The sequence below is a fragment of the Ixodes scapularis genome, unplaced genomic scaffold (assembly GCF_016920785.2).
Source record: "Ixodes scapularis isolate PalLabHiFi unplaced genomic scaffold, ASM1692078v2 PGA_scaffold12__126_contigs__length_90152505, whole genome shotgun sequence".
NCBI lineage: Eukaryota > Metazoa > Arthropoda > Arachnida > Ixodida > Ixodidae > Ixodes > Ixodes scapularis.
This window is the reverse complement of record NW_024609838.1, coordinates 40093030-40107835: the sequence shown is the minus strand read 5'-3', so window position 1 is coordinate 40107835 and position 14806 is coordinate 40093030. Positions and strand designations below refer to the sequence as shown.

Sequence of the window (14806 nt, the reverse complement as noted above, 5' to 3'; positions counted from 1 at the left end):
CAGTCCTGTCACAAAAGATCCAGGACTCCCGAAAAGCTCTGAGGCGCCTGGGTTTTGAGGATTTTTGATTTTCATCAGCCCAAGTACTTTTGCTCTACAAGCACTCTCAACTGCAAAGACTAACATCTGGCTTTGCTTTTTGTGTCTATACTTGCTAGTGGTACCTGTTCAATAAACCACTTGCAAGTGGCGCCACTTGCAAAAATTTCCACTTGGGAAGTAGAGTGTCTAGAGGCTGACGACTACAACCTAAAAGGCAATGCTCTCCCCATTCTCCCCACTCCCCCCTCCCTTCACTCTTTGGTGGACCCAGCTCGGCGCCTCGAGCTCGCGTCACCGTTGCACTATGTTGCCTGGAGCGCGTCTCCGAGTGGTGTGTTTAGCGTCCTATCCCGCCCATAGATCAAGAGATGTCCCGAAGTGGCCACAGAAGCCGGAGTGTCCTGCTGCCGGATGTCGCGATCCTGGCGGTTGGTCGCAGAAATGCTGGCGAAAACCACGAGCGAACGGCGAGTGTCACTGTCGTCGTGGTGTCCCAACTCCCGACTACCTAAGCTTCCGTGGACTGCCACACCGAAGAGCGACCTGCAGCTGAACAGGCGCCTGCCACATGCACCAACGCTGCTGGGACACCGCCAGGATCGCGACCGGCGACAGCGTCACACTTCTGCGACGTCATTAGGCGGAAATAGAGGGACCATTTTTTTTTGACACGGCAAACACACCGGTGGGAGGAGACGCGTTTGAGGTACCGTGGTCGCACTCAACCAGTCTTTCAGTGTCTTACAACGAGCGCGACATTAGCACGCGACGGCGACGCCAAGACATGCGAGTCTGCTTCCTGGCGCCCTACCCCTGTCAAGCTTGAGCGCGGTTGCCTTTCGGGGAGGGGTGGAGATACACTAAAGGTGACGTAATTGCCCAGGCCTTGTTTTCTAGGGGCACAACGATGTCAAATCTGCTGGCGCGACAATGGGGTTTCATCTCACATATCGTTTGCACGCGTTCTCGCGCAAGCAATACCACAGATGAAGCCACGCTCTCGCGCCAGTAGCTTCGACAGCATTGTATACCAAGAATGAAAGGGAGTATAGTTTATTATTCGCGAACTGTTTGGATGTTATATTCAACTGCTCTCGTAACGAGAGAAGGCGCTTTATGTCGTTCTCACAGAATGCAAACAGTCGATCAAAACAAAGATAAGTCTGTAATCTTTTGTATAAAAGTGGTTCATAGCCATTGTAGCCAACCGTCAACCCGACAAATAAAAACAAAAACGAAGGCCAGTGAATCTGTATTTACAAACTTACCCCAAACTCCTCTTTAACCTTTGGCTTCCGATTCCCGCTTCCCATGGCATCTTTTGTAGCCACGAACGCTCGCTACGCTTCTCACCCTGCACCGTTATTATGAACATCCCTTCCAAATAAGACGCATGACATCTGGAGCAAAACTACGCGCAAACGAGGACACGGGCTCATACTATTATAGTAAATCAGCAAGTTCACAGAATAGCTTATGTTTACTTACTCTCATTCAAAATCTGCAAACTGAACTTTCCAAAAACTACATAACTGCTTGGTGCACTGGGTGGTGCATGTGGTCAACGCCACCTGTTCAAAAATAACCCAAACATGACGATTCTAAGCTTGTCACACGTTCCACCAGATGTGCGAGACCATACACGTTTTCACCCCAACAAAAAAGGAAGTTTTGCGCATTGTTCATATGCCGCGCGAAGTAGTCCTTATAAGATATAGTTGTTGGAGTAAGAAGCTATGTTGTTAGCGTTTCAAACGTGTACATCTTGATAAGATAACACATATATCGTATAAAATGTACCTAAATCTATCTTAATTTTCCGTATAAAGAGGGAAATTAGTCATTCTCCGCGAGGAGCCGGACTTTGTTTGCAATAGTTCATGAGATGAAAACAAGTATAGAGCCCTTAAATACGCTACGTTTCAGGGTAACAACACTTGAGCCATCTTGGTACCTAAGATCATTGTTGATAATTACCCGAAGATTGATCTGAAATCAAAGGAAAAGGTTTTTCGTCATCCAGAAATGCCAGAACAGTCCGCGACCGAACAAAAAGACATCTCCTGAGCCTCTTAACGCCATATCTAATGCTGAGAAAGACGCATTTTCGAATCGTAACAATCGCCAATAGACCTTTTTGCGAAAACCTTTAAAACGATGCTCGCGAAGTCTTTTACTCTCCTCCTTGTCCCCACGTGTTACTGACGAGGGCGAAATAAGCGCAGTTGCTCGCCTTCCTTCGCCCGCTCGCCGTCGCAGTGGCTACAACCGATTGTACCTTGGGTTGCCAGCATCCCTTCCGGTGCCGCGCACGGTGCTGCATCCTTTGCAAAAGGTCTGTTGAGCCCGCTCTGCACTAAGGACCAAAACGGAAGCGTTCACAAGAAAATCGGGCAACGAAGTGCCGATACTCCAGCGTAGGTCTATCTCGTGGCTCTATGTGAGAAAGCATACATTTGTTTGGTAAGGGCCAACTCCTTCACGCCGCAGAAAGAAAGTGAGTCAGTTTGAAGTTTCCAGTGCTTTATGTACAAATGCCGATGACTCTCTCGAAAAGCACACTTACAGAAAGCTGCAAAGGTGCCCGTGACTACACAGGTGTTTTAACAACGCGACGATTAAAAGAGTATTAAGCATTGCGACTGGCGCATGTCTGTACAGGTGTAAATGCTGCTCCAAAGGGAATGTATTTCTCCAAGTGAGTATACACTATATCATGGCTTCCCTGCAACATGGCTATACATGGTACCCCCACGATTCAGCATAATCTCAAGCAATACTCTCAGGGCCATGTTCAGCATCATGTCCAAGCAACCCACCATGATCAGTGCGCAGCTGTACGTGGAATGAAAGGCCACAGTCAGGCTTCTGGATCGAACGCTTAGCATGTCAGCGATACCTCACAGAAGAAGAGAGCTCAGGCTGGCAGTTGCTCAGCTATCTCTTGTTCCACCATCAAACACTGAAGCAATCTTTGGTGATCATTTTGCAGTGCTGCAATAAAAATGTAACATTGGCGCGCAGAAGGTGGGTCATTCGATCGGAGAAAGTGAGAAGGTCCCAGCTTGATGGAGCGTTGAAAGAAGTAACTGAAGACAAGAGTGTGTTAAACTTAAAATTAATAAGGGCTATTCCAACGGCGATGCTCCAAGGGAGAACATATAGTTTGCACACCTCCCATAAGACCAGCTCTTCTAGAGTGAAATTCGATTTACTCTGAATTGGTGATCAAATAATTTGAATGGACCTTCCTTTAACACCCACACAAATAATAAAGGACTTGCTTGTTCTTCATGAGGCAACGATATACAGATGAATGCAATAATTTTGCCCAGTGATAGACTTCAACAAAGGGTGAGTGTGCTAGCACCAAAGACACAAAAGCTGAAAAGTCAATTCAGAGAGACTGAATGCTCCACCTCCTTCACAACAAATTGTCCAGGGAGTCATACTCATAGGCATGCCTCAGCGACTGCGGTGCTCTCTAACTGGCGGTCGTCAGAGTAGTCCATCAGTGTGACACCACTCATCGGAGTACAGCAAAATTGTGTTCTTCTGGTCTAACGAAATCAGTGTTGGTCCTGATGAAAAGAAGAAAAAAAAAGAAAGCTAGCGCGTAACGCACTGGCCATCGGCTGTGCCGTACCAACAGGCCTGCTTAAACAGGTAGAAATCTCCAGAAATCCACATAATCCTTTTGCCTAAGCAGTTCAATGCACCTCACACAAATAGGCTCTACATGTCAGCCTCACACATGAACCATGTTTTCCTTGTCCCTATGCTTGACTAGGTCGCTGTGCAGTGTCCCAAGCGCCCTATGGATGGTCTTGAAGCTAGGCCTCGCCGACGGCTTGCGGTTCCAGCACGCTCTCATGAGCGCGTACGCCGGCTGGGGCGCCCCTTCTGGACATCCGAGGCTGTTTCCCTCCTTGACAAACGCCACCACCTCCTCGTGCGTCATGCCGTAGTAGGGCTGCAACGCGAACGAAAAGATTTCCCACAGGACCACTCCGAAGGCCCACACGTCCGACTCCACCGTGAACTTATTGTAGAGGATGGCTTCGAGGGGCATCCAGCGAATCGGGATGGCATCGTGCTCGCTGCCCCGGTAGTAGTCGGCCGTGTACATCTTCTGCGACAGCCCAAAGTCGGCGATCTTCACCACCATGTCGTCACTGATGAGGCAGTTGCGCGTCGCCAGGTCCCGATGCACGAACTTGCGCTCCGACAGGTAAACCATCCCAGCCGCAATCTGTCGTGCTAGAGAAACAAGCTCGAGGTGACTCAGCCGCACGTCGCTGAACATCTCGCCACCGGGAGTCCGCACGATGTAGTTTGTGGGAGAGCACGACCGCAGGTACTCGTTCAGATCACCCTTGCCCATGTACTCGAAGAGGAGGCACATGGGACTGCCGATGGCGCAGACGCCTAGCAGCTTGACGATGTTTGGGTGGTCGAACTCGGCCATCAGGCAGGCCTCGCGCTCGAAGTCACTCTGGAGGTCTTCGGACGCTTCTTCTTTGAGCATCTTGACGGCGACCGTCGTCAACTCGTCGCCCTTGAGGAGCCCGGGCGCCTTGGCCTGGAAGACTCGACCAAAGGCGCCCTGACCGATGTCGCGGAGGTAGATGATGTCGTTTCGAGGGTACTCTAGCTTTTCTAGCTTGGGGTGGAGTCGCGCTGCTGTGTGGTGGTAGGAGGCGTTCGATGGGAGTTTGTCGAGGTCAATCTCGACGTCCGCTGTCGGCGTGGCGTTGTAGCCGCGGCGGCCGTAGCGACGCAGACGTCGGCAACCCAGGATGAGGGAGAGGAGGAGGACCAGGGCTGCAAGGCTGACGGCTGACACGAGCAGGACCAGAGCCGGGGCGAAAGAGGGCTCACCCGGAGGCTCGAACAGGTCCAAAATGTCCCGACCCGACAGGTCACTTGTGGTCGTATTCTCTGCGGGTTGCACACATGAAAATACGGTGTGACATTTGTGTCTCTGCCAAAATTAGAATTTAAATGCATACACATGATTTTATATTAGACGTTTACTGTGGACTTTGTGGCTTTATGTGGAGCATGTTTATCTCTATACAGCCAACCCTCTGGTAGTGTCCTTGAAATACAACCAGAATAGTGCTAGATAATACTTAAAGTAGTACTTCGCGTATGTATTGAGTAGCTCAACTGTACAGTAAGTGGATTATAAGGGCATCTATACTTTACTTAGGGTCGATTTTTTGGGGTACTGCCCGAGGAAAGTACAATAGCCGATTGACTTCCAAGTACATTTATGAAATTCGTGCTTTGATAATAGACAGAACTATTGATGGAACGCTTTGGTGATCCTTAGAGGCCACAGAACTAAAAAAAAAAAAGAACACTTGTTTTACTGAGAAATGTTTAATTCTTGTTGACCTCTCTATAGCGGATGTGCTGCACAGAATGAGAAGGTACAAATCAAGGTGATCAAAAAGCAGTTGCATTTTAGCTCGAAAGCATAACCTATTTCGTGTGGTAGATGTTCTCCAACTACAATATCTACCGGTTACGCTTAGCTTTTTGCATGCACTTTAACCAACACTACCCAAGTCAGTCTTGAGTAAAAGGTTTGCAAATACTTTATATTTTAAATATTTTGGAAAACATGGCGGCCGAAATTACTATTGTTGGTTGTCTATTAATTGCGATAGCATTCATCATGAGACCCACGACGCAGTTCACTGTGAATTCGAAGACGCAAATTCTAAGTAAACCATTTGCTTTGTGGTGCAATCATTGACGTTAGCGTGACTGCAGCGCACCACTTCGAAATTGGGTTATTGCTTCATCTCTGTGTAATCGTTTAATTTGCTGTCTATGAGTATTTTTTAATGTTCAAGCTCTCTCCCCCCCCCCCCTCCCATCATTGCAGCTTCGCGTGTGTCTTGTCCTGTCTCTCTGTAATCGTTTAATGTTCAAGCTGTTTCAGCAGCGTCATTGACCATGTACCAACTAGCTCAACTCAAGACGATAATTGCTTCGTAGCTTGGGCGGAAATATTAATATATGTGTACTGCCGCCCCGTGCGACCCGTGTATGCGCGGTGCCGATTTATCTGCTTGCAAGGACGACATCGAGGACGACGTTAAAGACGATGTCTAGGGCGACCTTTAGGAAAGACTTCTAGGGCGATCTCAAGGATAACCTTTAGGACAACCCCAAGGACACTGTCTAGGACGACGTTCTAGAAGACGACGTCTGGAATGACCTCTAGGACCATCTCTAGCGCGGTCTGAAGGACGACCTCTAGGATGACCTCAAGGATGCCGTCAAAGACGACGATTAGAACGACCTCAGATAAATCTCAAGGAAGGCGTCTAGAACGACCTGTAGGACGATCTCAAGGACGACGTCTGGGACGACGACGTCAAGGATGAAGTCTAGAACTCCCTCTAGGATGACCTCTAGGGCGACCTCAAGGACAACCTTTAGGTAGGCCTCAAAATCGACATAAAGTACGACCTCAAGGACGACCTCTAAGACGACGTCAAGGACGACGTCCACATACGTGCGGCGCCTGCGGATGTCGTGGGTATGCGGACGTCCTGCATATGCGGAGCCCCAGCGCCGCCGCGCGGCACTTCCGCATACGCGTGCCGCGCATACGCATGGCGCAGTCGAGACCAGAGATCGTGTCGCGAAAACCGGGTGAAGTATTTAAAGAATGCTATCGCATTAAAACTATCTGTCGAAAGCGCGTTTGAAAATGTGTCAAAATGTTAAGAAGTTTCGATTAAGTTTAAGCATTTTAATGTGCTTTTCCTAACACAGGCCTGCACTGCAGAGAAGTGACATTTTCAGAGCGGCCGCGCGACCTGCTGAAAGCAACGAGGCTGATACAGTCTGCGAAACTTGGCTAGAAAAAAGGGCCTTATACTAGCAGTACTAGTGGTGATACTCAAAACCTTTCGTACAGAATCACATGACCCGAAAGGGATGTCATGTACTTGTTATTGTGCGACCCGAGAGATTCTGCATCACATATATCATACGATGCTAAATACCGAGTCACCAAGCTGTTAATCTCTTATGTCATACGCATGATAGAAGCATGTCTGGAGTTATTTGGTAAAGATAGATTGCACGTGACTTAGCTGACACGAACGTTATCAAACGCTTGTTGAAAACACTAACAGCGTGACCAGAGGAATTCAGTTGCCCACGAACACCGTGACATAGAGTTCTTAGGGTTATGTAGAGATACTGAAGAAATGAATAGACGCCAAACTTCTTGGGATGAAAATTTAGGTGCAACTACCTTTGGCAGCGCATCTTGGATCAAGTGCTTGCACAGGATGTATTGCTGATTTTTTTTTCAAATGGTCAAAGGCGGTACTGGTGTTACCTGCTTGGTTTTTGAAAGTGATGGCTGCCAAAAGCTACACGTGCGTTCATTTCTGCGAAAAACTCGCGATTCGTGGATATCCCATGCGTACAGGTACTCTAACGACAATATTCCCTCAGGTGGGGCCACGAGCTACCGCGCGTGTACCTACGGTCGTATCTCGGTTCTATTAAGATCTTTGATGATTGTACAATGGGAGGTAGGTGCCCCTCACCACACTGTGGTATGGAGCAGTGCTCCCATCGCTTCCTGGGGTCCGTGGTGTAGCACCAGGGCATTGGCTCCTCGCTTCCCGCATTGCGGCAATAGTTGTCGGAGTTGAGGACCTCAGGGAATACCATTGGTGGCCGGTTGTGGTGGTGAGGCTCCTGTAAGACCAACAAATCGGTGCTTGATATCTATAATAAAGCTGAGAGGCACAGAATATGAGGTGGAATTTTTTATCCTTGTTATGTTTTGAAGATCAACACCTAATTTCCTCGCTAAATTTAGCGGGGAAACTAAATTACGGGGGAAGCGCTCTATTTTCAGCGGAAAAATGTAATCCATGCATAATTATGCACCAATTCAGGTTTTCCCGTCATATTTAGCAGGGAAATTATGTGTTACACTTTAGATTTAGATTCTGAAACCGTTCTTAAAACGACTGTTTTATGAAAAAAAAAAGAACTGGTGGTTTATTGTTTTCTAGAGAAAGACGTGCACACAGTTTTATCTAGATTCAATTTCATTCGTCATTTTCCGCACCATATATCTATTTTATCTGGATCCCTTTGAATACTAAACTTGTCACTATCACATGTTACTTCTCTATATAATATGCAATCACACGCAAACATTCTTATGCATGAAGTATCTGACTCGTCGATATCGTTTCATAAATTAAAAATAATAAAGGTCTGATGGTTGTTTTGTTGAAGCAAAAAAGATATTTGAACTTTTTTCCCTTACTTTCAAAGCTTCAGGCAATAAAATAGTTTCTTTAGACCATAATCATCTACAAAGTGACTTGCACAGAAAAGCAGTTGGCTAGGAATATTAGTAACATGGCGCCACAATTGATAATGAGTGCTTAGCGTTTTCACATATATCGTAAAACCGAAGAATGAACTCCAGTTCCCTCACCTGCACCTCCCACCGCTGGCACGGAATCCCTGACTTGGTGACATTGACAGTGCCCCGGTAGAAGCGTCCTCTCCCTTTGATGCAGTTGACTGTAACAAACGGAAAAAAGGTGCAGGTACAAAGTTGACTAGAAACCAGACCTTCAAAGCCTCAACCATTTTTCAGTATAATATGCCGGAACAAACATTGCTTTTAAAGGGGCACTGACACCCCAAAGTCATATTTTTTTTATTTTCTCAAACGATGCAAGTTGTAGTCATAGACGCCCCCCCCCCCCCAAAAAAAAAAAAAAAAACGCATCACAAAAAGCAATTTTACCGCGCGATTTTTTTTTTATTTTTGGCGTTTTTTTTTTTTTTGCCTTTCACCTCCTCACTTTTTTGATTGGTGACGTCAAAAATCATAAAATTTAGAAGGTTTGTAGGCGACATTTCTTTAACATTTAATAAGGGCAATCGTAAAACATGTTTTCTAACGCAGTTACGAACGCACTACGGCCCCTCTTTTTGAAATACCAAAAATCAGAGTCCGGTGGGATGTCGCTTCCTGGATTTGTATCCTCCCTCGGAACTTGGCGGCGCTCGAGCAGGGGATGATTGGTGAGTCAGAGAACCGGACAAAGAAACCGGTTTTTTCCCAGTCCGCCGGCGCTTAGAGTCCCGGTGGCAACGGCGCTTTGCCTTGTAGCGTGGAGCGGAGGTCAGAGATGAGTCGACTCACAGGAGACCGCAAAATTTGACGTCACTACACTGGCACGGATCGCGGGGGCACTTAAAATTCGGCATTTGGAAGTTGTTTTTTTGCTTCACAAATACTGAATTTCCAAGCTTCGAATTTTGAGGGTAATGTCCCGGCATCGTTTTCAATCGTTTCGGATAATAAAAAAAAAAAAAAAAATAAAAAGATTTTTATGCGTCAGTGCCCCTTTAAGTTTGTATACAATGTTTAAGAACTATTGATATGAAGCCAAAACGAGAATGTCAAGGAATGTTATAGTTTATTGACTAGTCTGGGAGCCTATCGTAATTATTTACAATTGCAGACCAAAACAAACAACAAATACGAAATTGAGGGTAGTTGATATGTTTGAATAGTGGTTACCAAATGGAAGTGAGGGCATTCTAGGGGTCCGCGAAGGCCTCTCTCATCAGCCCAGCCCGGCGATAAAAGTTGTATTTTTTTTCAGATTGAGAAGAAATGTTCCAATTTTCCGCTGAGTTTTTTCACGTGTATGTCAATAGAGATGTCTACTTCGCACTAGTTCTTAGTTATATCCACTGATTAAATCATTATCATCATTAACCTATTCTTTTCACTTCCCCTCACCACGAACGGGGTCCTCCACCATCTCCATCCATTTACAAGGGTTCCGCGAAACATCAATAGTTGAGAACCGCTGTGTTAGATACATGTATCTATCCTTAGAAATTTTTCTGTTGTGCATCCACGAAGCTTATCACGAGAAAAAAAAGTTGGTGATAAAAACATTTGTTTTGAGTAACCTTCAGGTGAGTACGATGGTATAGTGAAAAAAAAAATCATGAAGAGGAATTAAACATATAAGGGCAGAACACGGACAACACATTAAAAACCATCAGGCTTCATGAAGTATTTAAAGTATTAGATTTTTGTCTAAGTAAACACTTTTTGTGTACGCACCGGAGAAAGGGGGGGGGGGGGGGGGGGGCAGGTGTCGTGAGAAGAGAAAAGGAGAGGTTGTTGTGGTGGAGTTGCCGAACTTGTGTATGCGCACAAATTCACAACTGTCATTGATGATGCGCTCGCAAGTCGAGTGCCTTTGAGGTAATAAAATGAAATGAAATGAAATTAAATGATGGGCATAATACATACCAGTGGCCTCATCCTCCTTGAAATCGGTGAGGTGCGCATGAGAGCACTCGTTTGAGTGGTTCTCGTAGCTGGGAAGAGTCTCGCACTCAGGTAGCCGGAAATGTCCCCGAGACTTAAAGAAGATGCCGCGCTGCTTGTTGTCTTCGATCAGGGCCCACTCGTTGTAGCAGAAAAGCTCCTTGACAGCAATGCAGTCCTCTCTGCAACAATAGAGCAAACCACAATGTCGAAAGGCGCATAACAAGTCAAAAAGAAGGATGTGATGCTAAATCAAGGGCTAAAATGTAAGCATTTTATATCTCCAGAAAATAACCAAAACTACCCTGGTACAGGCTGTTGTCGGTTAAAAACAGCAGGGCAAGCCCTCGCCACACAGCTTGCCGCTCGCCATTTATGATGTTCTCCTCTCCACTCACCTTCTCTCCAGCGTTCGCTCTGCTGAAGTGGAAGCCAAGGTGGAAGGTTTTATAGGAGGAGGTTGTCCTGCTATTCTTAACCTGTAAAGGGCTATGAGTACAGATTTCTCAATTGCAAGTCACTAGTGATTCCCAAAACGAATGTAAATAAGTATTGGAAATGCCAACTTATTTATTGTTAGGGGAGATGTAAAGACGAATGCAGGGCGCTTTGATAATATCCCCTCAATATTTTCAGAAAACAATGTCACAGCCGTATGCATTACTGAGAAACACTGATGCAACTATGAGCATAATGCCTGTAATCATGTTTTAAATAAAACGCCCAGAGACAATGAACATCAGATAATCAAACAGTAGACACTATGATTTGGTACATGTTTAGGGAAGGAAACGGTCATGAAAAGTATTAGGAATATCAAGAACCATGAAGTGAGCAGCTTTTACGTCGCTTTAGTGACACTACAAAAGGTCAAACATAAATCTCGTACGAGTGTTGTGACTTCACAAACTGCGTTCTCAGGCCTGTAGTATGTCGTGGTGTGCTAAATCCCCTTCCCACAAGATATAAATACTTAAACAAATTCAGACTTCGTTAAACTAGTTATAAGTTATTTTTGCCATTTCTACCGGGTTGACATCCTCTTTTTTGCAGTACTGAATTGTCATAAGAAGATAGTAAATACGTTTTAAGTGACTTTAGTTTCTTGATTGGCTTTCGGAGGTTCAATATTTTAGGAGATCGGGGAGGACGTTACCAAGGATTCTTATACGGGGTGTTTTACTTACGTATGAGAATACTTTAAAAAAATGGACTTAAAGTAAAGAAATTATCCCTTCGATGCTTGCAAAGGAAAAAAACACATGCTTTGTTATTAAAAAAACAGTGAGTGTGCAGCCGAGCTGGTGGATGTTGATCACAATGTAGAAAACCTGAGACTGTGGTAAAAGCAGGGAAACTTGGTCGAAGAAGGAAGACAGGGGTAAAGAACGTCTCTACAACATGATGTTTTTTTAAACAGCCTAGATGGAAAAAGTATGTTATAAAACGAATCTAGAAAGAAAGAAAATTTTTAGAGCTATATTTATGGCGCAAAACGAATTTGTAGTTGGCGCCCGCGGGAGCCAACGCCGGTCACGTGGTAGACCTGTGCGCCGCCGCGCTGCGTCGCCGCTGATGCAAAGTGACGCCGCCGCCGCACGCTCAGCGTTGTTTCTCCACGCCGCCGTCGCCATCGCCGTCGCCGCGCAAGTTCGTCTGCTTCGGGGCGCCGCCGCCGTCATCTGACCGGCGCACAGGTCTATCACGTCTGCTTGCGCTCTTCAGGAGCTCCCTTTGGGCTCTAAAAGATACTTATTAATCTTCGTTTTTTTTTTGTTTTTTGTTTTTTTGTTATACTTCCAACAAAGATGAATAAGTTACTTTTGGAGGCCAAAGGACTTTCCGTAAGAGCACAAGCACCAAATGATAAATAGGGGCCAGTCACGTGATAAATATGGGCCACTTTTCCACGGCGCCCGTGGGCGCCAACTACAAATTCGTATAGCACCGTAAATATAGCTATACAAAATTTTATTCTTCGTTGTAAATTCGTTTTATGACTTCCTTTTCCCAACGCGGCTGTTGAAAAAAAAATTGTTCTTCTTTTGCATGTGTCCTTTAAACTCTCGGTATATGGCATTGCTATAACTTTATCCTAAATGAATTATAGCACGGTTGTTCACAACAAGGTGCTGGAATCTAGCATAGTAAGTAATCAAACTGCTTATATTCCATTACTTTTTGAAGTAATTCTGTAATAATTCGAATAGATTTGTTAGAACGTAATCACAAGAGTAATCTGATTACTTTTGGGAGTACTAAAATTACTTTTTCCTCCCCTTCCTAATGACACTCTTTTGAACAAGTTGCGTATCAACCCCATACCAAGTTTCTAACAAAGCATGTAAACGAAAAAAAACAAGGTTATTTTTTCAAGTAATGGCCAACCACTTTTCTCATCAAGTAATATAATTGAATAATTTTTAAACAAGTAATTTTAATCGCTTACATTTTTTAGAAACGTGTACAAGAAAATAAAGATCTCTGGAGTCATTCAAAAGGAAATAAAAATTTCTGGAGTCAGAAACCCTATAGAAATCATTCCAAAGAGTAAGAAAAAGATAAAAATTTACGTGACTTCTAAAAGATGTCATGCGAAAAGCATTTTGCAGAAAAAGGTAAACCAATGTCTAGGATGCCAAAAAAAACAAAAGTTAGCAATGTAAAAAAAAAAAAAAAAAGAGTTTTGGAGGTGCGGGGTATCGATCCCCGTACCTCTCGCATGCTAAGCGAGCGCTCTACCATCTGAGCTACACCCCCAGACGAGAACTTAGGCTTCCAATGGCTTATTTTATAGTGGACCAACAGATTTCGCAGTTTTATCTTTGGAAGTTCGTGATAGTTCACCTCTTCTCTTCTCTTTTTTTTTTTTTTTTTTCTTCTTTAGCTCATTGGTGACACTTCCAGTAGAGTTAACATGCACCATCGAGTGTGCTTTCGATTGCGCAACGGTTTTTGGTTCTGCGTTCAGCTGCGCTTTGGCTGTGCTTTACGTCGCGCTTTCGATTTCAGTTAGGCTTTGGGTCGTGTTCTCGTTTCCGATTTCGGTTGCGGTATCGGTTGCGCTTTCTTTCGCGTTTTCGGTTACGGTTTCGGTTATGGTTACAGTTAGCGTTGAAGGTACGGTGTCGGTTGCGCTTTCGGGTACGGTTTCGGTTATGGTTATTAATCATATCAGTTGCACTTACGGTTGTACTTTCGGTTACGCGTTCAGTTACATTTTAGGTTACGTTTTCGGCAGCTCTTTCCTCGGCGCATTTCTCAGCGCTTTCGGTTGCGCTTTCGACTGCTCTCTCGGTTGTACTTGGCTGCGCGTTTGGTCACGCCATATTCGAACTTTTTGGAGAATTCTGTTGGTCGCGTCGTATCTTAGATTATTGAGACTTTCTGATGTTGCGGTCGAGCTTTTTTAGAGCCAGCTCTTAGGTATCCGTTTCGGGGTTTCGCGACGTCGCCGTCGGCGTAACTGCGCTAAGTTTAGCGGGAAAATTGACGTCAGGTGGCATCAACACCAATTCAGCCCTCGCTAAATCTAACGGGGAAAATAACGAAACATGACTTGGTGTCACGTCACCTATGAACAAATTCAGTTTCTCCGCTAGATTTAGCAGGAAAATATACGTCACGTGACCTCAACAGCAATTCCATTCCCCGCTAAATTTAGCAAGGAATTGAATTGCTGTTGAGGTCACGTGACGCCTATTATTCAGCTAAATTTAGCGGGGAGACTGTGGGAGGAGGGGAAGGTACGGAGGAGGAAGAGGAAGGGAGGAGGAGGAGGGGAGGAAGGGGCAGAGGAGGAGCATGGAAGGAGAAGGTAGACGAGGGATGAGGAGGTGGAAGAATAGGGAAGAAGAAGCACGACGTCACAAGAGACACGTCAGCGATTTGTCGAAATGAGAGGCGTGCCCTCGGACACGTTTCGGTTCGCGATTTTTAGAAATACTGTTCTAATTTCCACTTGAATAACCATGAAAAGTATAAATCGGACCGGAAATGATTACTAAACCATAAATAAAGCAGCATAATTTTTTTTTCTTTGCTACGCTGGACGCGAAATGGCCAACGAGCAACTATGGGCAAACAAAATAAAATTTAAAAAAAGAGCACGGTACTCGAAGGATTCTGCAACATGGTAGTCATGCCAAATTTGTGCGCTGAATATGGCTGTTCTAACGGTCGACTGAAGACCAGTATTCGTTCGGGCGACGTTAGTTTTCACGTGTGGGTTGCTGTTCGTGTTCTTTGACGACGAAAAAAGTACGTCCGACTTTGGTGAAAACAAAAAAATGGTGCTATTTATTTTCTCCTTGGAAAGCGTCCCCCGCGGAGGAACCAGTTCCCGGAAAAGCCGGATCGCTGCTGCTTTCTCCTCGGCATCTCCCCCGCGTCCCCGTC

General features: G+C 45.3%; 1 protein-coding gene and 1 non-coding gene across 2 annotated transcripts in view; both read right to left on the bottom strand.

The window, feature by feature from the left end:
• Nucleotides 1-2548: 2548 nt before the first annotated feature.
• Nucleotides 2549-14806, bottom strand: part of LOC8028242 (tyrosine-protein kinase transmembrane receptor Ror2) — a 352900-nt gene continuing 340642 nt past the window's right edge. Inside the window, exons 6-9 of the mRNA XM_029976164.4 lie at nt 10391-10590; nt 8540-8628; nt 7629-7782; nt 2549-4983 (exon numbers count right to left, since the gene is read on the bottom strand). Of these exons, the coding sequence (XP_029832024.2) occupies nt 3791-4983; nt 7629-7782; nt 8540-8628; nt 10391-10590 (1636 nt within the window). The 3' untranslated portion in view covers nt 2549-3790. The remainder of the gene's footprint in view (nt 4984-7628; nt 7783-8539; nt 8629-10390; nt 10591-14806) is intronic.
• On the bottom strand, nt 13096-13168 carry Trnaa-agc. The gene has a single exon. It is a non-coding gene; the product is annotated as a tRNA-Ala (tRNA).